This window comes from Coregonus lavaretus (assembly GCF_964263955.1).
Source record: "Coregonus lavaretus genome assembly, chromosome: 33".
NCBI classification, from domain to species: Eukaryota; Metazoa; Chordata; class Actinopteri; order Salmoniformes; family Salmonidae; genus Coregonus; species Coregonus lavaretus.
Window position 1 is genome coordinate 5,807,420 of NC_140020.1, and position 26,333 is coordinate 5,833,752.

General features: G+C 43.7%; 1 protein-coding gene across 5 annotated transcripts in view; it reads right to left on the reverse strand.

Moving 5' to 3' along the window:
* Window positions 1-5,451: 5,451 nt before the first annotated feature.
* The window catches only part of LOC311108847 (hippocalcin-like protein 1), a 63,299-nt gene continuing 42,417 nt past the window's right edge, over window positions 5,452-26,333 (reverse strand). For 2 of the 5 annotated variants that reach the window (XM_084151615.1, XM_084151612.1), the window contains exons 2-4: window positions 8,812-10,139; window positions 6,778-6,883; window positions 5,452-6,491 (exon numbers count right to left, since the gene is read on the reverse strand). In XM_084151615.1, the coding sequence (XP_084007741.1) occupies window positions 6,394-6,491; window positions 6,778-6,883; window positions 8,812-9,189 (582 nt within the window). In that variant the 5' untranslated portion in view covers window positions 9,190-10,139 and the 3' untranslated portion in view covers window positions 5,452-6,393. Of the gene's footprint in view, window positions 6,492-6,777; window positions 6,884-8,811; window positions 10,140-15,073; window positions 15,362-22,684; window positions 22,796-26,333 lie in introns of those variants that run through there. The other 3 variants (XM_084151614.1, XM_084151611.1, XM_084151613.1) reach the window with 3 other exon arrangements.

Here is a 26,333-nt window from a genome sequence, read left to right on the forward strand (position 1 = left end):
TAACTAGACTGTAGTGAACCTCTAACCCTCTAACTAGACTGTAGTGAACCTCTAACCCTCTAACTAGACTGTAGTGAACCTCTAACCCTCTAACTAGACTGTAGTGAATCTCTAACCCTCTAACTAGACTGTAGTGAACCTCTAACTAGACTGTAGTGAACCTCTAACTAGACTGTAGTGAACCTCTAACCCTCTAACTAGACTGTAGTGAACCTCTAACCCTCTAACTAGACTGTAGTGAACCTCTAACCCTCTAACTAGACTGTAGTGAATCTCTACCCCTCTAACTAGACTGTAGTGAACCTCTAACTAGACTGTAGTGAACCTCTAACCCTCTAACTAGACTGTAGTGAACCTTCTAACTAGACTGTAGTGAACCTTCTAACTAGACTGTAGTGAACCTCTAACTAGACTGTAGTGAACCTCTAACTAGACTGTAGTGAACCTCTAACCCTCTAACTAGACTGTAGTGAACCTCTAACTAGACTGTAGTGAACCTCTAACCCTCTAACTAGACTGTAGTGAACCTCTAACCCTCTAACTAGACTGTAGTGAACCTCTAACCATCTAACTAGACTGTAGTGAACCTCTAACCCTCTAACTAGACTGTAGTGAACCTCTAACCTTCTAACTAGACTGTAGTGAACCTCTAACTAGACTGTAGTGAACCTCTAACCCTCTAACTAGACTGTAGTGAACCTCTAACCTTCTAACTAGACTGTAGTGAACCTCTAACCCTCTAACTAGACTGTAGTGATCCTCTAACCCTCTAACTAGACTGTAGTGAACCTCTAACTAGACTGTAGTGAACCTCTAACTAGACTGTAGTGAACCTCTAACTAGACTGTAGTGAACCTCTAACCTTCTAACTAGACTGTAGTGAACCTCTAACCCTCTAACTAGACTGTAGTGAACCTCTAACCCTCTAACTAGACTGTAGTGAACCTCTAACCCTCTAACTAGACTGTAGTGAACCTCTAACTAGACTGTAGTGAACCTCTAACTAGACTGTAGTGAACCTCTAACCCTCTAACTAGACTGTAGTGAACCTCTAACTAGACTGTAGTGAACCTTCTAACTAGACTGTAGTGAACCTCTAACTAGACTGTAGTGAACCTCTACCCCTCTAACTAGACTGTAGTGAACCTCTAACTAGACTGTAGTGAACCTCTAACCCTCTAACTAGACTGTAGTGAACCTCTAACCCTCTAACTAGACTGTAGTGAACCTCTAACTAGACTGTAGTGAACCTCTAACTAGACTGTAGTGAACCTTCTAACTAGACTGTAGTGAACCTTCTAACTAGACTGTAGTGAACCTTCTAACTAGACTGTAGTGAACCTTCTAACTAGACTGTAGTGAATCTCTAACTAGACTGTAGTGAACCTCTAACCCTCTAACTAGACTGTAGTGAACCTCTAACCCTCTAACTAGACTGTAGTGAACCTCTAACTAGACTGTAGTGAACCTCTAACTAGACTGTAGTGAACCTTCTAACTAGACTGTAGTGAACCTTCTAACTAGACTGTAGTGAACCTTCTAACTAGACTGTAGTGAACCTCTAACCCTCTAACTAGACTGTAGTGAACCTCTAACCCTCTAACTAGACTGTAGTGAACCTCTAACCCTCTAACTAGACTGTAGTGAACCTCTAACCCTCTAACTAGACTGTAGTGAACCTCTAACTAGACTGTAGTGAACCTCTAACTAGACTGTAGTGAACCTTCTAACTAGACTGTAGTGAACCTTCTAACTAGACTGTAGTGAACCTTCTAACTAGACTGTAGTGAACCTCTAACCCTCTAACTAGACTGTAGTGAACCTCTAACCCTCTAACTAGACTGTAGTGAACCTCTAACTAGACTGTAGTGAACCTCTAACTAGACTGTAGTGAACCTTCTAACTAGACTGTAGTGAACCTTCTAACTAGACTGTAGTGAACCTTCTAACTAGACTGTAGTGAACCTCTAACCCTCTAACTAGACTGTAGTGAACCTCTAACCCTCTAACTAGACTGTAGTGAACCTCTACCCCTCTAACTAGACTGTAGTGAACCTCTAACTAGACTGTAGTGAACCTCTAACCCTCTAACTAGACTGTAGTGAACCTCTAGCTCTCTAACTAGACTGTAGTGAACCTCCAACCCTCTAACTAGACTGTAGTGAACCTCTAACTAGACTGTAGTGAACCTTCTAACTAGACTGTAGTGAACCTTCTAACTAGACTGTAGTGAACCTCTAACTAGACTGTAGTGAACCTCTAACCCTCTAACTAGACTGTAGTGAACCTCTAACCCTCTAACTAGACTGTAGTGAACCTCTAACCCTCTAACTAGACTGTAGTGAACCTCTAACTAGACTGTAGTGAACCTCTAACTAGACTGTAGTGAACCTCTACCCCTCTAACTAGAAGGTAGTGAACCTCTAACCTTCTAACTAGACTGTAGTGAACCTCGAACCCTCTAACTAGACTGTAGTGAACCTCCAACCCTCTAACTAGACTGTAGTGAACCTCTAACCCTCTAACTAGACTGTAGTGAACCTCTAACTAGACTGTAGTGAACCTCTAACTAGACTGTAGTGAACCTCTAACTAGACTGTAGTGAACCTCTAACCTTCTAACTAGACTGTAGTGAACCTCTAACTAGACTGTAGTGAACCTCTAACTAGACTGTAGTGAACCTCTAACCCTCTAACTAGACTGTAGTGAACCTCTAACCCTCTAACTAGACTGTAGTGAACCTTTAACACTCTAACTAGACTGTAGTGAACCTCTACCCCTCTAACTAGACTGTAGTGAACCTCTAACCCTCTAACTAGACTGTAGTGAACCTCTAACACTCTAACTAGACTGTAGTGAACCTCTAACTAGACTGTAGTGAACCTCTAACTAGACTGTAGTGAACCTCTAACCCTCTAACTAGACTGTAGTGAACCTCTAACCCTCTAACTAGACTGTAGTGAACCTCTAACACTCTAACTAGACTGTAGTGAACCTCCAACCCTCTAACTAGACTGTAGTGAACCTCTAACCCTCTAACTAGACTGTAGTGAACCTCTAACCTTCTAACTAGACTGTAGTGAACCTCTAACCCTCTAACTAGACTGTAGTGAACCTCTAACCCTCTAACTAGACTGTAGTGAACCTCTAACTAGACTGTAGTGAACCTCTACCCCTCTAACTAGACTGTAGTGAACCTCTAACCCTCTAACTAGACTGTAGTGAACCTCTACCCCTCTAACTAGACTGTAGTGAACCTCTAACCCTCTAACTAGACTGTAGTGAACCTCTACCCCTCTAACTAGACTGTAGTGAACCTCTAACTAGACTGTAGTGAACCTCTAACTTTCTAACTAGACTGTATTGAACCTCAAACTAGACTGTAGTGAACCACTAACCCTCTAACTAGACTGTAGTGAACCTCTAACTAGACTGTAGTGAACCTCTAACCCTCTAACTAGACTGTAGTGAACCTCTACCCCTCTAACTAGACTGTAGTGAACCTTTAACCCTCTAACTAGACTGTAGTGAACCTCTACCCCTCTAACTAGACTGTAGTGAACCTCTAACTAGACTGTAGTGAACCTCTAACTTTCTAACTAGACTGTATTGAACCTCAAACTAGACTGTAGTGAACCACTAACCCTCTAACTAGACTGTAGTGAACCTCTAGCTAGACTGTAGTGAACCTCTAACTAGACTGTAGTGAACCTCTAACTAGACTGTAGTGAACCTCTAACCCTCTAACTAGACTGTAGTGAACCTCTAACTAGACTGTAGTGAACCTTCTAACTAGACTGTAGTGAACCTCTAACTAGACTGTAGTGAACCTCTAACTAGACTGTAGTGAACCTCTAACCCTCTAACTAGACTGTAGTGAACCTCTAACTAGACTGTAGTGAACCTCTAACCCTCTAACTAGACTGTAGTGAACCTCTACCCCTCTAACTAGACTGTAGTGAACCTCTAACCCTCTAACTAGACTGTAGTGAACCTCTAACCCTCTAACTAGACTGTAGTGAACCTCTAACCCTCTAACTAGACTGTAGTGAGCCTCTAACCCTCTAACTAGACTGTAGTGAACCTCTAACCCTCTAACTAGACTGTAGTGAACCTCTAACCCTCTAACTAGACTGTAGTGAACCTCTAACCCTCTAACTAGACTGTAGTGAACCTTCTAACTAGACTGTAGTGAACCTCTAACTAGACTGTAGTGAACCTCTAACTAGACTGTAGTGAACCTCTAACCCTCTAACTAGACTGTAGTGAACCTCTAACTAGACTGTAGTGAACCTCTAACCCTCTAACTAGACTGTAGTGAACCTCTACCCCTCTAACTAGACTGTAGTGAACCTCTAACCCTCTAACTAGACTGTAGTGAACCTCTAACTAGACTGTAGTGAACCTCTAACCCTCTAACTAGACTGTAGTGAACCTCTAACCCTCTAACTAGACTGTAGTGAGCCTCTAACCCTCTAACTAGACTGTAGTGAACCTCTAACTAGACTGTAGTGAACCTCTAACCCTCTAACTAGACTGTAGTGAACCTCTAACTAGACTGTAGTGAACCTCTAACCCTCTAACTAGACTGTAGTGAACCTCTACCCCTCTAACTAGACTGTAGTGAACCTCTAACCCTCTAACTAGACTGTAGTGAACCTCTAACCCTCTAACTAGACTGTAGTGAACCTCTAACCCTCTAACTAGACTGTAGTGAACCTCTAACCCTCTAACTAGACTGTAGTGAGCCTCTAACCTTCTAACTAGACTGTAGTGAGCCTCTAACCCTCTAACTAGACTGTAGTGAACCTCTAACCCTCTAACTAGACTGTAGTGAACCTCTAACCCTCTAACTAGACTGTAGTGAGCCTCTAACCTTCTAACTAGACTGTAGTGAACCTCTAACCCTCTAACTAGACTGTAGTGAACCTCTAACCATCTAACTAGACTGTAGTGAACCTCTAACTAGACTGTAGTGAACCTCTAACCCTCTAACTAGACTGTAGTGAACCTCTAACCCTCTAACTAGACTGTAGTGAGCCTCTAACCTTCTAACTAGACTGTAGTGAACCTCTAACCCTCTAACTAGACTGTAGTGAGCCTCTAACCTTCTAACTAGACTGTAGTGAGCCTCTAACCTTCTAACTAGACTGCAAGCGTGTATCCGTACTTTTTACCTTATTCGCCCGCAATTGGATCCAACCCACTGTACTCATGACATTCTAGCTACACAAACCGTAAAAGCAGCATATCAGTGAAGCGAGGTTTGCATTGCAGAACCTTTTCTTCTTCTTCTTTCTTTCAGCATAAAGACGTCTGTGAAGTGAACACAACAGATAAAGTTGCTCTAGTTTTTTTTTTCCCCAAAGTGTTTTCTTATTGGGAACTGTGATAATCCACTCTGTTGGCATCATGCGCTGTGGAGCTAAACAAACCAGTGACTGCAAAAGATGACAAGATACTGGTTTTAATACAACATCACTGGAACTTCCTGTACAGTTGGGGGCATTAAAACGTTCATTTTCAAAATTCCTGTGCTGCAGAAACGATACATAGTTAAAGTGAAAAACTGTAATTATTTTTGAATGTCCCTAACTAATATCACATTCAGAGTAAATGTTGCAATGAGATGACCCATGGTTGACATGTCAGTAATTTAGCAGATAATTAGGGTTAAGTGCCTTGCTCAAGGGTACATCGGCAGATTTTTCACCTAGTCCGCTCTGGGATTCAAACCAGCAACCTTTCGGTTACTGTCCCAACGCTCTTAGTTGCTAGGCTACCTGCCGCCATAGCTGATGTAGAAAATATTGGTATTGGTGGATTTCCTCTTACCGTGACACGTCAGGGGAAAAAGTCATAATACTTACAAGTGTAATAATACATTCAGTACAAATATTAAGATATGGCACTTCACTTTGACTAAAGTAAGGCAAGCAAAAATAACATTAAGCAGTAAAACATTTACAAGGAAATGTCATAAGAGTCTATCAGTGGTACTGTGGGTGTATACTCTGGGTGTAGAATGTGATGTTTCATGACGCAAAACATTCATAGCTGTAGAATGCATTTTGAGACTGCTGCATTGGGATATGGGAAACTGCTATCCTGGTCCCAGATCTGTTTGCGCTGTCTTGCCAACTCCATGCAAAAGAGAGAACAAACAGATCTGGGATCAGGCTAGGGAACTACTGATGATAAACAACAAGACATGGAATAAGAGAATGTAAAATGGCTGCCTGATATGGGTGTTGTAATGACAACTGTGCCTCTTCCACCTCTTTCTCGTGTGTGAACTGTGTGTGTGTATGTGTGTGTTGGATGGGGGATGATACAGAGATCTCTCCACTTTCCTGTCTTCAGAACTGTGTGTGTGTGTCTGTTTATCTGTCTTCAGAACTGGCGAGAGGTCCCCTGGTCAGATTGCAGGAGCCGGACGATGGAAGGGTCACTCTTGGCACCTTTGATGAACTCCTCCAGAGAGAGTTTGCCTATAGTCCAGAAGAGACCCCAGGTAAGCAACACACACTACACTATAAACACCAGAAATCTAAATTTTTGCACAGCAGCAGGCAAAAACTTCTGAACGAGGTCACCCGAAATCCATACTGTTTGAAAACACAGACATAGCACATAAGAGCTCAAGTGAAATACCAATTCAAGACATACTGTAGGCTCAGGGTTTTTACGGGCGACAGTGGACTCAAGTTTGCACTGTAAATTATGTCACTAGAACAAGTCGAAGAATGAGATGTTTAAAAACAAAGAAAAACCCACCGTCGTTGTCTACGTCCATCTGTCTGAAGATTTTATCTGTCCGTTTCTCCGGAGTCGACTCATCTTCTGGCATCTTCATCACTGAGGACACCATCTTGTAGATCGCCTGCGGAAGGAAGAAGAATGTATATTGGGCAAAACAGTTGCATTAAGCTCATAAGGAATTAAAAAGTTACATTCTTCAAGAATCAATGTCTGACCATTAAACAGCAGGGTAAATCCCAAATAGTGCCTTTAGAAAATAATACAATATTCTCTGTCAGAATGGAACTATTCTGCAGTCAGGTTACCACCTGGAAAAATCGTCATGGGGTCTCTAGCTTTATTTAAAAAAACAAGGCATTTGAGCCAAACACCAATGAGACAGGAACATATGGCCTGACGACACTTTAACAAGGGAATTTGTTTATTCAGGTTCGCTTGTATCAGCACCACACACAATCGCCTGAGCCAACACTGATACGGGACAGGCTGCTCAGGCCACGATGGTGGGGAGAGCAAATATGACCATGTTGATAAAGGATAATAAAAGGAGAACAAGTAGCAGCCAATGTTCATGACTTGTGGTGAAAATATGTTGATGAGATCACGGATGTGAGTAATAAAGAACACATCAGTCATTAGATATATACAGTAAAAGAAAAGTCGTAAATAGGAGAGCGAGAGAGATCCTGTCGGAGGTCTTTTGAATCCACTGTGAAAAGTAAAGTATGGCAATTTAAAGGTAGACTCAGCGAGATGACGTTGCAACGAGCAGCACCGCAGATATTGAGATGAGCGCGATGCAAGACTTTGCTCTCACACAGTCACACAGAGTATCTGCACATGTGCACGGGTGCGCTTCACGCTACAATGTGTTAGCTATGGGATCAATCTGGAGGCGAAAGAAATGCACACCTGTTTAGGCGAGTTGCTGGCTAGCGGAGTAGAACACCTGTTTAGGAGAGGTGCTGGCTAGCGGAGTAGAACACCTGTTTAGGAGAGGTGCTGGCTAGCGGAGTAGAACACCTGTTTAGGAGAGGTGCTGGCTAGCGGAGTAGAACACCTGTTTAGGAGAGGTGCTGGCTAACAGAGTAGAACACCTGTTTAGGAGAGGTGCTGGCTAGTGGAGTAGAAAACCTGTTTAGGAGAGGTGCTGGCTAGCGGAGTAGAACACCTGTTTAGGGGAGGTGCTGGCTAACAGAGTAGAACACCTGTTTAGGGGAGGTGCTGGCTAGTGGAGTAGAACACCTGTTTAGGAGAGGTGCTGGCTAGCAGAGTAGAACACCTGTTTAGGGGAGGTGCTGGCTAGTGGAGTAGAACACCTGTTTAGGAGAGGTGCTGGCTAACAGAGTAGAACACCTGTTTAGGAGAGGTGCTGGCTAACAGAGTAGAACACCTGTTTAGGAGAGGTGCTGGCTAGTGGAGTAGAACACCTGTTTAGGAGAGGTGCTGGCTAGTGGAGTAGAACACTTGAGAAAGAAAAGGAAAGCCTCACACTCTAGGAGCTCAGATGCAATAATTTAATAACCAACGTTTCAACAGACAAGCTGTCTTCATCAAGCTGTCTTCATCAAGCTGTCTTCACCCTGATGAAGACAGCTTGTCTGTCAAAACGTTGGTTATTAAATTATTGCATCTAAGCTATGGGATCAGAACATCAAAGAAGTTTAGCCTCGTGATTCGTGATTCGTGATTAGTTGTTGCAGATATTGACCGGATATTGTCCTTACTTCGTGCATGCAACGTCATATCGCTGGGTCTACCATTAATATGGCCATCTATCAGTCGCTTTTATCCAAAGCGACAGACAGAACTATCAACATTGACAATGACACATATTCAGAATATGTGGTGCATGCAGGAATCACACCCACAACCCTGGTACTGCCAGCACCATGTACTGTTAGAATAAAAGGTGCTACTACCTAGAACTAGAATGGGTTATTTGGCTGTTCCTGTAGAGACACTCAACGGAAAACCCCTCAAAGGTTTGGTGAGAAAGTTCACTGAGCCATCGGAACCACCTTGCCTCATTGGTAGACTAAAACTCACCTGTACGATCTCCAGCATCTCAGCCCGGCTGATGTAGCCGTTCCCGTCCAGGTCATACATGCTGAAGGCCCAGCGCAGCTTCTGCTCCAGGCCGCCGCGCGACGTGACGCTCAGCGCGATGATGAACTCCCGGAAGTCGATGGTGGCGTCTCCGTTGGTGTCAAATGTCCGGAAGACGTGCTCGGCGAACTTGGAAGCGTCGCCATACGGGAAGAAGTTGGCGTAGATCTTCTTGAACTCTTCGACGGTCAGGTGGCCCGTGGGGCAGTCTTTGAGGAAGCCTCGGTACCACTCCTGAAGCTCGTGGTCGGAAAACTCTGTGTTCTCGCGCAGGTCGTTCAGCACTTCGGGACGCAGTTTGCTGTTTTGTTTCCCCATGATTGCCTCTCTGGAATAAAGTTTAGAACCTCAAGGGTCTTTCCAGCTTAAATTAAGGTGAAATGAAATGTGGAGCCTCTCTCACAGTCAACTGTGCTGCTAATCTTGGGACCTGATCTGTACCACGCAGGACTGCAGGTCCCCTTCTGCTCTCCTCAAGTTGTCTGTCTGCTGACTGGCTGGCTGCAGGTCCCCTTTTGCTCTCCTCACGATGTCTGTCTGTCTGCTGGCTGACTGGCTCCAGGTCCCCTTCTGCTCTCCTCACGATGTCTGTCTGTCTGCTGGCTGGCTGCAGCTCCCCTTCTGCTCTCCTCAAGATGTCTGTCTGCTGGCTGGCTGGCTGCAGGTCCCCTTCTGCTGTCCTCACAATGTCTGTCTGCTGGCTAGCTGCCTGCAGGTCCCCTTCTGCTCTCTTCACGATGTCTGTCTGCTGGCTGGCCACAGGTCCCCTTCTGCTCTCCTCACGATGTCTGTCTGTCTGCTGGCTGCAGGTCCCCTTCTGCTCTCTTCACGATGTCTGTCTGTCTGCTGGCTGCAGGTCCCCTTCTGCTCTCTTCACGATGTCTGTCTGTCTGCTGGCTGCAGGTCCCCTTCTGCTCTCCTCAAGATGTCTGTCTGCTGGCTGGCTGGCTGCAGGTCCCCTTCTGCTCTCTTCACGATGTCTGTCTGTCTGCTGGCTGCAGGTCCCCTTCTGCTCTCCTCAAGATGTCTGTCTGTCTGCTGGCTGCAGGTCCCCTTCTGCTCTCCTCAAGATGTCTGTCTGCTGGCTGGCTGGCTGCAGGTCCCCTTCTGCTCTCCTCACGATGTCTGTCTGTCTGCTGGCTGCAGGTCCCCTTCTGCTCTCTTCACGATGTCTGTCTATCTGCTGGCTGCAGGTCCCCTTCTGCTCTCTTCACGATGTCTGTCTGCTGGCTGGCTGGCTGCTCGATCTGTGTCCTCTTCCTCTGTTCCTACGGGAGATGGAACACTCTCATTAGGAACATCAAGTGAAACACACCAGAGATAAATTGGTTTAATCAAAACCGCACTGTCTGGATGTTGCGTAATAACTCGTGAGGTAGAAGAACCACCTCAAACAGCCCAACGTTGACTCATACTGAATGATGGTTATTATAACGTTTGATCGTAGAGGCTTTGAACAGCCTATGAGCAGTGGCAGAGTGATACTGATAAGATGACAATTGAGATGTTCCGAGTGCCACTCGGGAGGGCGAGATCTGGTCTCCGAGGAAACCATTTTAATCCCCTCGCGCGGTGAGAATTGATCGACCGTTTGTCATGCGGTGGAGGGAGAGTGGCTGAGCATTCTAGGCTTCAATACGTCAGTCTCGTCTCTCAAAAGGTCAGCACGGCACAAGAAGCTAAGGTTGTTACCTCAGAAGCCAGGCAACCATTAGATAATCCAGGCAACTAGGTTAGGCCACGTGGGGGGGCGGTCACACACACACAGGCAGGGGTTTTCAGCTGTATGTGTGTGTGTGTCAGAGAGAGTAAGGGAGAGAGAGAAAGAAGGTGTGAAAAAGAGGGGAATAACAGGGTAACTGACATCACAGCATATTGGTCCTGTTTTTCGTTTTTTAACACAGATTCACAGAGATAACCTAGCTAGACAGCCTACTGGGACAATTGAAAGAAATGAGCCGCAGCAGGGGGCTTCTTGGGGCGTTTTGAGGGCATCATTGTAAAAGTGTGTATGTGTGTGTGTGCGTGCGTGGTGTGCAAGCGTCCGTGTGTGTGAGAGAGAGAAAGAGAACTTGCAATGGAAAAAGTGTATCAAACGAAAACCCTAATTTCTGGGTAGGCTATACCATGGGAGCTGAGGTGACTTCATGCACATGGCACACATTTAATGACACGTTATATAACCCTCCCACTCCCTCCGCTTTACCCACAAAGCTTTTATTGGCCAGAGAGAGAAAAGGTCATATGATCCTGTTCTCTCTTTACCTCTCTTTCTCTTTTCCTCTATGTCTCTCTCCATTTACCCCTCTTTCTCTCTGTCCTCTGAGATTATTGGCACAGGACAGATTATACCAGAGACAGTAGCGGAGGACAGAACCTAATTGGGCTTGTGACTGTGCTCTAACAGGCTTCTAGAAAGGCCTCACGTCTCGGAAAGAATCATGTGTCCACACCTTAATGTAATTTCCTGCAGTTTCCTTGATCTGAGTCACAATGTAAAAGGAGCTCTAAGGGGGTGAGTGGATTAGGAGTAGCCTACACTCTCCCTGTGACACCACCACCAGCCCTAGTTTGGTTTACAGCTGTACACGGCTGGGAATGAAACATCATAACACATACGCACACAGCCACAAACACACACGCACGAATGCACGCACACACACAAACACAGACACAGACACACACACACACACGCACACACCCATCCAGAGCCCGACCACACCCCCTGGCCCCAGGATGCAACAGGCAGCGCCTCCCCTGGACTGGGTCATATGGTCACATGGACGGTTTTCCACGCCAGCTCACTGTGCTTGGCAGGACCAGGTCAGACATAAACACAGGCGTTGCTATTTATTCCCTCCCTGCACACAAACCCACAAGACATCCAAAAACATTCCATTCTGCTGGGGATAAAAACTGCTGTAATTTTCTTTCTTCTAATTTTAAAGTTCCGTAGAAAACCACTTAGTAGCCTACACTCCAATAGACGCCCATGAAGTAACCACTGTCTCATACAGTTGTATGATAATGCATTATATAGCACAACACCATTGCAACAATGTCATGTTGTATTTTTTTAAGATGAAAATTTGCTGTATAGCAATGCAGGTTTACACACAGTGAAGGATGGGCATGTGTTTGTTAAAAGCAATGTCTTCCTTTGCGGATGTCCTACTGAAAAGGAGCAACACAGAACTGTAAGCTGTGTGGATGTCCTCACAGATGACCTAGAACAATAAGTTATACAAAATGGCAGTCATGCACATCCTGTGTCAGTGGCTGATATCTACCCAGTCTGGTGCTTGGCAAGTCACAAAGCATTACATTTGACAGGTGTTTTCACAGCTGGAACCACAGCCTAATACTGGCAATTCAAATGATGTATTCAATGCCGTGAACAGCAGTTGGAATGGCAATCTAGCCCTGTTTTCTTGTGTATAGAAAGTATTTGGCCGTGATTCAAACAAACCGCAACGTGCATTTAACAGGTTATTAGTTTGAGCCAACATCCGCAGCATTTACCACGAGAAATTGCATCAAGTCAAGTGCGGTACCACGTCAGCGAGTTGCAGTTTGTCTTTGTCCGTTTTTATGGCATGAAGGCGGAGGTATAATGAAGCTTCCCTTCCTCCTTGTAGACTTTATCATGGTGGAGATGGTGGGAAATGTTACTGACTGGTGCTATTTGGATTGCTGTCATACCTTGTCCATAGACTGCTTACAGGGTAAGCAAACCAATATGTCATTTTGTAATTTGGGTGAACTATCCCTTTAAGTCTTTTAAAATGTGTTATTTTTCCCCATTGCGTTCCAGAAGCGATTACAGCAGGTGGCATCACTCCTATGCAAAGTGCAGACGGTTCATTGCGCTATCTGTCGTAAGATGAAGCTTTTTTTTGTTGCCTCAATTCAATGTTTTTTTTATTTAGTATGTGTGTTTTCATATGCTGATAGAACCACGCTTTTGATATGTTTGGGGGAAAATAACAGGGCTCACTAAATTCACATATGACCTCCAGTGACATCCATTAGGCCAATGTTCTAAGATTGTGAAACTGGTTTTCCCATATTAAGCCTAGATTCCTTTCTCAGCACGTTCACACCATGAGCAGCCCCATGAGATTATTATTTCACATTCAATGCCTGCGTCCCAAAAGGCACCTTATTCCTTATTTAGGCCTAGTGCACTCCTTTGACCACAGCCCTATGGAACCTGGTCATAAGTAGCGCACTACATAGGAAAAGAGTGCCATTTTGGACACAGCCAATGTCTGCCTTTCCTCTTCGTAACACGGCAACAGTCTTTCCCTTGTTGCTTTGGCTCTACCACTTACTGTAGTCTGTAGAAGCCGCCCTGCCCCCATCCCTATCAACCCTGTACCCAATAACCATGGCTGCCATTGTTCCACTTTTTCCACTGGCTTCTGTGGCTAATGAAAATGTTTCACACAGCTTCCAGATTCCACACACTCACACAATGTGTTTCCCCTAAGGCCAACTGGGAGTCCTGTCCCACCTCTGACCCCCCGAAAGTTCCACTCTCTGGCTTACAAACACACTTCCATTTCTAAAGGTATGTATCAAATCATCATGTCCAGTAAATCATACATTAAACATGACTCTAGTAACCCCTATCCCAGTGTCGGCGACCGTTGCTGTGGAGCTCATTATCTTACACATGGCCTACAGGCAGGCTTAGTGACATCATCACGTGCCGGGGGAGACCCCATCGCCTACAGGCAGGCTTAGTGACATCATCACGTGCTGGGGGAGACCCTATCCCCTACAGGCAGGCTTAGTGACATCATCACATGCCGGGGGAAACCCCATCCCCTTCAGGCAGGCTTAGTGACATCATGACATGACGAGGGAGACCCTGACTGGTGTCAAAAGATTCCCCCCAACACAAAACACCATCTTTCTCCGGCTGCAGTGAACCAGATGATCACAGTCAAAACAAACAGCAGGCTGTTCCCAGTATCCCCCCAGAATAGCATTGTTGGCAATGGCGCTCCATTAAATGATGTCTGTCAGGGGGCGTCAACATAGACATTTCCCATCACTGACTACTGCTCCAGAGATGGATTGGACTGAGAAAATATTATTTGGGTTGTCTGTATTTATCATAGCGTTTTGCTGGGAATGCAAATGGCCAATCCATCACATGTGATGTGCTTGGGGAGAGAAAACCCAGCTAGACAGCATACTGTCATTGAAAATCTCATTACCGTAGCATGCTGTGAAGCTGATTGGGCTTCAATTAAATGTGTACTAGTGAACTGAACTGCTATATGGAGGATTACCTTCAAAGTGACTCAGTCACACCTCTCTGTCAAAGTTGGCTGTGATGAGACTTTTGAGAAAAGCTCGGGCAGGAGATGACCCAGTATTTGGTCGAGGAGGGGGAAAGGCATTTCCAAACCATTCTCACTTCCATCTGTGAGTGTGAGGTTTACTGAGGCAGTGTCAGAAAAGCATGAACTGTAGCAGGAGTAGAGTCCCTTGACACACCTGTCTCCACGGCAACACCATGGTGCTAAGGCTGACTTATGCAAGGGAGGAGGCAGTAACTACCCAACTGGGGCACATCTCCAACTGGGCACAGCATTCAAAGCATTGCAGATATAAATGGAGCACATAGAACCGCAGACACACTTCTGTATTCTACTTGATAGAAACGTGTTCATTCTAGTACTAGTTCTACCTGATACATTCTGAACATCCTGTTCTGTTGTCTCCAAATAAATGACAGTGACTTGAGAAAAAAATACTATTGTGTAGAATATGACACAATGTGATAGTATCTGCTAGAATATGATGCAATATCTTCAACCATAATCCTCCCAATGTTTTTTTTTTATAAATCCGTTAATATTTCCTAAAAAAGCTATGACATCCACTTTGACTATTGCCACACCTTACATAAAGCAGATAATATGCCATTCTATTTCCCTAGTCCACAATAACCTCCATATGAGCATCTCTCTGCTGCAGAAAACACCACTGTGACAGGATGCACATACGCGTGATCAGATATCTAACCGTGGCAAGAAAGTTGTCGATTTTAAGCTACAGTCTGAAGGACGCGTAATTACGCACATAAATGCATCGCCAGATTGAACCAACATCGAGCACATAAAACGATCAAAATAAATATCGAACTGTCAACAAACTCAACGTTTTATACTTGGTCCTGGCTTACAATGTTGTGCTGTCGGTTGAAGATGGGTAGGCCTATCCAGTCCGGTTGTGTCCAAGTTGCGGCTCAATACGGTTAACTTTTCTTTCTAACGCGTCAATAGAAAAACTAAACTAAAGTAAATTAAGGTTACAATTACCTTGAGATGGTATAAGCAACCTTATACAGTCTGAACATTAAACTATTTAAAAGTCTACACTACTTCAAACTATTTTTGAAGGAATATAAAATATATTCAGAGAGATCAGGATAAACTTCTTCTTCATGCAGCGCTGCTTCCTCATTTTGCATGAGATGAGACACATAGACCGCTGCTCCGCTTTCAACGGACTCGCCCAATTCTCTCGTGGGGGATATCCTTTCCAACGAAATGCAGTCTTTTTACTTTTATATCTGCCTCATAGTGGCATTTGATAGGCTACTTTAATAAAGAATAACCTTGTCCCGCAATGCAATCTATGTATTTTTGTATGTAAGCCTTCGGTAATAAATTCTCAAATAATATTACTGTCAAAAGGCCCCTCCTGCTTGGATATAGAACAATCCACAGTCGCTACCACAAGATGTGCTCTGCTGATACAGTAGCGGGAACGTACTGTAGCTGTTGGGTCAAATACAATCTGTGGTCCAATGTAAGGTTATCTGATCGGCGTGGGTATTTAATTGCACATTTAATTGAACATTTGTTTAAACTTTTGGTTTTAGTGCTGCAACCGTATCATATTACACTCATTATTCATTTTATAAGGAGTTTGGACTACTTTACTATAGTAAATACTGTACTAATATACATTCATAGGAACATTGCATTCTATGTGTCAATTCCATTGTTATCAAGTCAGTTAATGGACCCTTGTTTAATATATTAGGCCTATAGAATTTACTTTTAGAATGTTCAATAAGGTAAACACTCCTCTAAACCATGTTTATTGGGAGGTTCTTTGCATTGAACGATGGTTCCATGTAGCATTTCCTTAACATTTCCAATTAAGTACATTTGACATGTACTCCAATTAATATTACATAATGATCAGTGTCCAACAAGTTTAATCTCCAACATAATCCAGGAATTCCCCAGGGCAGCTGTCTAGGCCCATTACTTTTTTCCATCTTTACTAATGACATGCCTCTGGCTTTGAGTAAAGCCAGAGTGTCTATGAATGCGGATGACTCAACACTATACATGTCAGCTACTACAGCGACTGAAATGACTGCAACAATTAACAAAGAGCTGCAATTAGTTTCAGAGTAGGTGGCAAGGAATAAGTTAGTCCTAAATATTTTTATAACTAAAAGCATTGCATTTGTGACAAATCATTCACTAAACCCTAAACCTCAACTAAATCTTGCAATAAATTATGTGGAAATTGAACAAGTTGTGGTGACTAAACTGCTTGGATTAACCCTGGATTGTAAACTGTCATGGTCAAAACATATTGATACAACAGTAGCTAAGATGGGGAGAATACAGTGAGGGAAAAAAAGTATGATCCCCTGCTGATTTTGTACGTTAGCCCACTGACAAAGACATGATCAGTCTATAATTTTAATGGTAGGTTTATTTGAACAGTGAGAGACAGAATAACAACAAAAATATCCAGAAAAACGCATGACAAAAATGTTATAAATTGATTTGCATTTTAATGAGGGAAATAAGTATTTGACCCCTCTGCAAAACATGACTTAGTACTTGGTGGCAAAACCCTTGTTGGCAATCACAGAGGTCAGACATTTCTTGTATTTGGCCACCAGGTTTGCACACATCTCAGGAGGGATATTGTTCCACTCCTCTTTGCAGATCTTCTCCAAGTCATTAAGGTTTCGAGGCTGACGTTTGGCAATTCGAACCTTCAGCTCCCTCCACAGATTTTCTATGGGATTAAGGTCTGGAGACTGGCTAGGCCACTCCAGGACCTTAATGTGCTTCTTCTTGAGCCACTCCTTTGTTGCCTTGGCCGTGTGTTTTGGGTCATTGTCATGCTGGAATACCCATCCACAACCCATTTTCAATGCCCTGGCTGAGGGAAGGAGGTTCTCACCCAAGATTTGACGGTACATGGCCCCGTCCATTGTCCCTTTGATGCGGTGAAGTTGTCCTGTCCCCTTAGCAGAAAAACACCCCCAAAACACCCCCAAACCTCTCCCTCAACGTGACCAAGACAAAGGAGATGATTGTGTACTACAGGAAAAAAAAGAGGACTGAGCACGCCCCCATTCTCATCGACGGGGCTGTAGTGGAACAGGTTGAGAGCTTCAAGTTCCTTGGTGTCCACATCACCAACAAACTATCATGGTCCAAACACACCAAGACAGTCGTGAAGAGGGCACGACAAAGCCTATTCCCCCTCCGGAGACTGAAAAGATTTGGCATGGGTCCTCAGATCCTCAAAAAATTCTACAGCTGCACCATCGAGAGCATCCTGACTGGTTGCATCACCGCCTGGTATGGCAACTGCTTGGCCTCCGACCGCAAGGCACTACAGAGGGTAGTGCGTACGGCCCAGTACATCACTGGGGCCAAGCTTCCTGCCATCCAGGACCTCTATACCAGGCGGTGTCAGAGGAAGGCCCTCAAAATTGTCAAAGACTCCAGCCACCCTAGTCATAGACTGTTCTCCCTGCTACCGCACGGCAAGCGGTACCGGAGTGCCAAGTCTAGGTCCAAAATACTTTTCAACAGCTTCTACCCCCAAGCCATAAGACTCCTGAACAGCTAATCATGGCTACCCAGACTATTTGCACTGCCCCCCCACCCCATCCTTTTTACGCTGCTGCTACTCTGTTAATTATTTATGCATAGTCACTTTAACTCTACCCACATGTACATATTACTTCAACTATCTCAACTAGCCGGTGCCCCCGCACATTGACTCTGCACCGGTACCCCCCTGTATATATAGCCTCCCTACTGTTATTTTATTTAACTTCTGCTCTTTTTTTCTCAACACTTTTTTTGTTGTTGTTTTATTTTTACTTTTTTTGTTAAAAATAAAATGCACTGTTGGTTAAGGGCTGTAAGTAAGCATTTCACTGTAATGTCTGCACCTGTTGTATTCGGCGCATGTGACCAATACAATTTGATTTGATTTGATTTGATTTGAAAGCATAATGTTTCCACCTCCATGTTTGACGGTGGGGATGGTGTTCTTGGGGCAGCATTCCTCCTCCTCCAAACACGGCGTGTTGAGTTGATGCCAAAGAGCTCGATTTTCGTCTCATCTGACCACAACACTTCCACCCAGTTCTCCTCTGAATCATTCAGATGTTCATTGGCAAACTTCAGATGGCCCTGTATATGTGCTTTCTTGAGCAGGGGGACCTTGCGGGCGCTGCAGGATTTCAGTCCTTCACGGCGTAGTGTGTTACCAATTGTTTTCTTGGTGACTATGGTCCCAGCTGCCTTGAGATCATTGACAAGATCCTCCTGTGTAGTTCTGGGCTGATTCCTCACCGTTCTCATGATCATTGCAACTCCACGAGGTGAGATCTTGCATGGAGCCCCAGGCTGAGGGAGATTGACAGTTATTTTGTGTTTCGTCCATTTGCGAATAATCGCACCAACTGTTGTCACCTTCTCACCAAGCTGCTTGGCAATGGTCTTTGTAGCCCATTCCAGCCTTGTGTAGGTCTACAATCTTGTCCCTGACATCCTTGGAGAGCTCTTTGGTCTTGGCCATGGTGGAGAGTTTGGAATCTGATTGATTGATTGCTTCTGTGGACTGGTGTCTTTTATACAGGTAACAAACTGAGATTAGGAGCACTCCCTTTAAGAGTGTGCTCCTAATCTCAACTTGTTACCTGTATAAAAGACACCTGGGAGCCAGAAATCTTTCTGATTGAGAGGGGGTCAAATACTTATTTCCCTCATTAAAATGCAAATCAATTTATAACATTTTTGACATGCGTTTTTCTGGATTTTTGTTGTTGTTATTCTGTCTCTCACTGTTCAAATAAACCTACCAATAAAATTATAGACTGATCATTTCTTTGTCAGTGGGCAAACGTACAAAATCAGCAGGGGATCAAATACTTTTTTCCCTCACTGTATGTCCATATTAAAGCGCTGCTGTACCTTCTTAACAGCCCAATCAACAAGGCAGGTCCTACAGGCCCTAGTTTTGTCACACCTGGACTACTGTTCAGTCGTGTGGTCAGGTGCCACAAAAAAGGACTTAGGAAAATTGCAATTGGCTCAGAACAGGGCAGCACGGCTGGCCCTTGGATGTACACAGAGAGCTAATATTAATAATATGCATGTCAATCTCTCCTGGCTCAAAGTGGAGGAGAGATTGACTTCATCACTACTTGTATTTATGAGAGGTTTTTATTGACATGTTGAATGCACCGAGCTGTCTGTTTGAATTACTGGCACAAAGCTCGGACACCCATGCATACCCCACAAGACATGCCACCAGAGGTCTCTTCACAGTCCCAAGTCCAGAACAGACTATGAGAGGTGCACAGTACTACATAGAGCCATGACTACATGGAACTCTATTCCACATCATGTAACTGATGCAAGTAATAACATTAGATTTAAAAAACAGATACAAAATAAATTTTATGGAACAGCGGGGACTGTGAAGCAACACAAACATAGGCACAGACACATTCATACACACACACGATAACATACACACTATACACACACGTACACATAGATTTCAGCTGCTAATGGGGATCCATAATAAATACAAATACAAAAATCAAGATGTGACAATGTGTTAGTGTTGCAATAAGCGTTGCCAAGAGACAGCATGAACAAGAGAGATGTTATGTCTACAGTATTTCAGAACAACACCAGTCCTTTGATCTAAAGGCACGGTTTTTCTGCTATCAAAGTTATAATGAAGGATGACTTGATATTTCTACTGAAACATCTAATTCCAAAATCATGGCCTTTAATATGAAGTTGGTCCCCCCCTTTGCTGCTATAACAGCCTCCACTCTTCTGGGAAGGGTTTCCGCTAGACGTCGGAACATTGCTGCAGGGACTTGCTTCCATTCAACCACAAGAGCATTACTGAGTTAGGGCACTGGTGTTGGACGATTAGGCCTGATACGCAGTGGGAATTCCAATTCATCCCAAAGGTGTTCGATGGGGTTGAGGTCAGGGCTCTGTGCAGGCCAGTCAAGTTCTTCCACACCGATCTCGACAAACCATTTCTGTATGGACCTCGCTTTGTGCACGGGGGCATTGTCATGCTGGACAACAGGAAAGGGCCTTCCCCAAACTGTTGCCACACAGTTTGAAGTACAGAATTGTCTAGAATGTCATTGTATGCTGTAGCATTAAGATTTCCCTTCAATGGAACTAAGGCACCTAGCCCGAACCATGAAAAACAGCCCCAGAACATTATTCCTCCTCCACCAAACTTTACAGTTGTCACTATGCATTGGGGCAGGTAGCGTTCTCCTGGCATCCGCCAAACCCAGATTCATACGTCGGACTGCCAGATGGTGAAGCGTGATTCATCACTCCAGAGAACGCGTTTCCACTTCTCCAGAGTCCAATGGAGGCGAGCTTTAGACCACTCCAGCTGACGCTTGGCATTGTGCATGGTGATCTTAGGCTTGTGCGGCTGCTCGGCCATGGAAACCCTTTTCATGAAGCTCCCGACGAACAGTTATTGTGCTGACGTTGCTTCCAGAGGCAGTTTGGGACTCGGTAGTGAGTGTTGCAACCGAGGACAGACGATTTTTACACGCTACGCGCTTCTTCACTCGGCGGTCCCGTTCTGTGAGCTTGTGTGGCCTACCACTTCGTGGCTGAGCCGTTGTTGCTCCTAGACATTTCCACTTCACAATAACAGCACTTACAGTTGACCAGGGCAGCTCTAGCAGGGCAGAAATCTGACGAACTGATTGTTGGAAAGGTGGCATCCTATGACGGTGCCATGTTGAAAGTCACTGAGCTCTTCAGTATGGGCCATTCTACTGCCAATGTGTGTCTATGGCCATTGCATGTCTGTGTGCTCGATTTTATACACCTGTCAGCAACGGGTGTGGCTGAAATAGCCAAATTCACTAATTTGAAGGGGTGTCCACATACTTTTGGCAATGTAGTGTAGCTTCAAAATACTGTATGTTAATCATGTCAATCTCATGGACTATCCATCCTTGAATAGGTATACATTATAGCTCTGTAGAAGAATTTGAGAATAGTTACATTTCCCCAGCCCCTTCCTTCAGTTTACACAGTGGCAGGTTCAGGCTGTTGAAATTACAGAGCATTTTTAAAGTGTCCAGAATTAATCAGAGAGGCCTAGAGAATGATTATCAGTGCAGTGCTTGTAATGGAGGAGGTTGGGTGAACCACGCTAGCATGATGAATAACATTGACTGAGATCTTGCTGTAGCTCCCCTATCAGTTACACATGTACAGTGCATTCAGAAAGTATTCAGACCCCTTGACTTTTTTGGTAACCTTCCCCAGATCTGTGCCTCGACACAATCCTGTCTCGGAGCTCTACGGATAATTCCTTCGACCTCATGGCTTGCGTTTTGCTCTGACATGCACTGTCAACTGTGGGACCTTATATAGACAGATGTGTCCCTTTCCAAATCATTTCCAATCAATTGAATTTACTACAGGTGGACTCCAATCAAGTTGTAGAAACATCTCAAGAATGATCAATGCAAACAGGATGCACCTGAGCTCAATTTCGAGTCTCATAGCAAAGGGTCTGAATACTTCTGTAAATAAGGTATTTCTGTTTTTAATTTTTAATACATTTACAAAAATGTCTAAAAACCTGTTTTTGCTTTGTCATTATGGGGTATTGTGTGTAGATTGATGAGGAAAACAATGTATTTAATCAATTTTAGAATAAGGCTGTAACGTAACAAAATGTAGAAAAAGTCAAGTGGTGTGAATACTTTCTGAATGCACTGTATGTGTAACTGATAGATAGATGCACGCACACGCACACACACACACACACGCTATATGTTAATATTTTTTGATGTATGTAAATTGTAAAGTATTTTGTCTGTAATGTCTTTTTCGTTATGTGTCAGACCCCAGTAAGACTGGCTGTCCCCATTGGCATCGGCTAATGGGGATCCTAATAAATCAAATCCCGAACTAATGTGTAGGCTTTAGCTCAGTAGGCTAAAACAACTTGTTGCACACAGATAACCTGGGTATAAACTCAGTTGACCCAGATTTGGCCCATTGATGTCTATCAGATGCAGGGGTTGTTGTGGAGAGTAGTAGGAGGTCAATAAGGAGCTGAAGTATAACAGAGATGGTTCAGAGAACCATGCTCCCATGGTGACCGTGAATAGGCTGAACTTGCCTAAAACCTGGAGACTAGCGTTAGCTCCCTGGCGTTATAGCTAGCAGCACACCACCCTGTATCCCGCTGCTGGCTTGCCTCTGAAGCTAAGCAAGGTTGGTCCTGGTCGGTCCCTGGATGGGAGACCAGATGTTGCTGGAAGTAGTGTTGGAATGCCAGTAGGAGGCACCCTTTCATCGGGTCTAAAAAAAGATCCCAATGCCCCAGGGCAGTGATTGGGGACATTGCCCTGTGTAGGGTGCTGTCTTTCGGATGGGACGTTAAAATGGCTGTCCTGACTCTCTGTGGTCACTAAAGATCCCATGGCACTTACCTTAAGAGTAGGGGTGTTAACCCTGGTGTCCTGGCTAAATTCCCAATCTGGCCCTCATATCATTCCCGGATTCCAATTGGCTCATTCATCTCCCCTGTATTCCCCAGGTTGTTGCTGTAAATGAGAACGTGTTCTCAGTCAACTTACCTGGTAAAGTAAGAGGCTTGCCTTTAGCTCATATCACAGTCAAAATCAACCATAGCAGATTGAGAAAAATAGCAATTCAGACCAGAGGCATTGAATGAATTTGGCGAGCACATGAAATCATAGCTCCTGTTTTAATATGTTACAGCTTTACAGGAAGACTGTACATCGCTCTAATGTTTGGAGAGCTTTGATGTACACTCACCACTCTCACGTTTTTTGCATGACAACCAAATTCAATAGCCTATCTCTAGCACAAAGCACAGAAAAAACAGACTAAAACTTGAGCCCTACCCAGTAAATGTACATCGCTAGGACCCTCACCTTTACAGCACAGAGTAAAATACTTCAGTGTTGGTCATTCGCTAGTCAGAATATCAATGTCACAATGCCGTACCCGAGACCTCAGTGTGCTGGAGACCTGACGTTGTATAGAGGGTGGTGTACATGTCAGCACTTTAAATAAATAATTAATACCGTAGTGAGCGCATCACCGTCTCTCTAGGCCAACACCTGTTACTAAGCAAATTGGCTGCTTATGATTGTCAAAGAATAGGCTAGACTCATGACAATTACAATTTTAGCTGACACTTTCAATGGGTTCCCCCTGATTCATTTCTCTGGGTTAGGCTACTACCCAGTGCCTTTATTTAACTAGACAAGTTAGTTAAGAACAAATTCTTATTTACAATGACGGCCTACCAAGAGGCAAAAGGCCTCCTGCGGAGACGGGGGCTGGGATTAAAAATAAATAATAAAATAAAAATATAGGACTAAACACACATCATGACAACACTACATAAAGAGAGACCTAAGACAACAACATAGCATGGCAGCAACACATGACAACACAGCATGGTAGCAACACAACATGACAACAACACGGTAGCAAGACAACTTGGCAGCAGTACAACATGGTAGCAGCACAAAACATGGTACAAACATTGTTAGGCACAGACACCACAAAGGGCAAAAAGGTAGAGACAACAATACATCACGCGAAGCAGCCACAAGTGTCAGAAAGAGTTTCCATGATTGAATCTTTGAATGTAGATATGAAGATAGAACTGTCCAGTTTGAGTGTTTTTTGCAGCTCGTTCCAGTCGCTAGCTGCAGCGAACTGAAAAGAGGAGCGACCCAGGGATGTGAGTGCTTTGGGGACCTTTAACAGAATGTGACTGGCAGAACGGGTGTTGTATGTGGAGGATGAGGGTTGCAGTAGGTATCTCAGATAGGGGGGAGTGAGGCCTAAGAGGGTTTTATAAATAAGCATCAACCAGTGGGTCTTGTGTCGGGTATACAGAGATGACCAGTTAACAGAGGAGTATAGACTGCAGTGATGTGTCCTATAAGGAGCATTGGTGGCAGTAGTGTCAGAATTATTCATTGGTAAAGTATCATCTTCTGACTTTAATAGATATGATTGTTAAAAGTTTTAACTAAAAGGATTGTATAGGAGAAGGTTCAACGTTGACAAATTGGGGGTGGGTGTGGGGGAATTGGGGGAAGGGAGCACAGCAGTAAGTGATGATAAACAGGTTATATATTTATACCTCAGTTTATGTTATGCTGTTCTCCGCTTTTTCTATACCTTAATTTATGTTCTGTTGTTCTGTGCTTTATTTATACCTCAGTTTATGTTCTGTTGTTCTCCACTTTATTTATACCTCAGTTTATGTTCTGTTGTTCTCAGTTTTACCAGCAGAGGCACTATTGGATAATTTGTTGATAATTTGCCGTGTTCACATTTTGGATATCAGTTCTTTCATATCTGGGGCATTAAGACCTGTTTTGATTTTAGGAGAAATGTTATAATTTATTTCCATTGGTCTCTCTCTCTCTCTCTCTCTCTCTCTCTCTCTCTCTCTCTCTCTCTCTCTCTATTCTATAAATAAACCTACCATTAAAATTATAGACTGATCATTTCTTTGTCAGTGGGCAAACATACAAAATCAGCAGGGGATCAAATACTTTTTTCCCTCACTGTATATATATATATATATATATATATATATATATATATATATATATATATATATACAGTTGAAGTCGGAAGTTTACATACACTTAGGTTGGAGTCATTAAAACTCGTTTTTCAACCACTCCACACATTTCTTGTTAACAAACTATAGTTTTGGCAAGTCGGTTAGGACATCTACTTTGTGTAATTTTTCCAACAATTGTTTACAGACTGATTATTTCACTTATAATTCACTGTATCACAATTCCAGTGGGTCAGAAGTTTACATACACTAAGTTGACTGTGTCTTTAAACAGCTTGGAAAATTCCAGAAAATTATGTAATGGCTTTAGAAGCTTCTGATAGGCTAATTGACATCATTTGAGTCAATTGGAGGTGTACCTGTGGATGTATTTCAAGGCCTACCTTCAAACTCAGTGCCTCTTTGCTTGACATCATGGGAAAATCAAAATAAATCAGCCAAGACCTCAGAAAAAATATTGTAGACCTCCACAAGTCTGGTTCATCCTTGGGAGTAATTTCCAAATGCCTGAAGGTACCAAGTTCATCTGTACAAACAATAGTACGCAAGTATAAACACCATGGGACCACACAGCCGTCATACCGCTCAGGAAGGAGACGCGTTCTGTCTCCTAGAGATTAAGATACTTTGGTGCAAATCAATCCCAGAACAACAGCAAAGGACCTTGTGAAGATGCTGGAGGAAACCGGTACAAAAGTATCTACATCCACAGTAAAATGAGTCCTATATCGACATAACCTGAAAGGCCGCTCAGCAAGGAAGAAGCCACTGCTCCAAAACCGCCATAAAAAAGCCAGACTATGGTTTGCAACTGCACATGGGGACAAAGATCGTACTTTTTGGAGAAATGTCCTCTGGTCTGATTAAACAAAAATAGAACTGTTTGGCAATAATGACCATCATTATGTTTGGAGGAAAAAGGGAGTAGCTTGCAAGCCGAAGAACACCATCCCAACCGTGAAGCACGGGGGTGGCAGCATCATGCTGTGGGGGTGCTTTGCTGCAGGAGGGAATGGTGCACTTCACAAAATAGATGGCATCATGAGGAAGGAAAATTATGTGGATATATTGAAGCAACATCTCAAGACATCAGTCAAGAAGTTAAAGCGTGGTCGCAAATGGGTCTTCCAAATGGACAATGACCCCAAGCATACTTCCTAAATTGTGGCAAAATGGCTTAAGGACAACAAAGTCAATATGTGTATATGTATCTATATATATATGTATATACAGTGAGGGAAAAAAGTATTTGATACCCTGCTGATTTTGTACGTTTGCTCACCGACAAAGACATGATTAGTCTATAATTTTAATGGTAGGGTTATGTGAACAGTGAGAGACAGAATAACAACAAAAAAATCCAGAAAAACGCATGTCAAAAATATTATGAATTGATTTGCATTTTAATGAGGGAAATAAGTATTTGACCCCTCTGCAAAACCCTTGTTGGCAATCACAGAGGTCAGACATTTCTTGTAGTTGGCCACCAGGTTTGCACACAT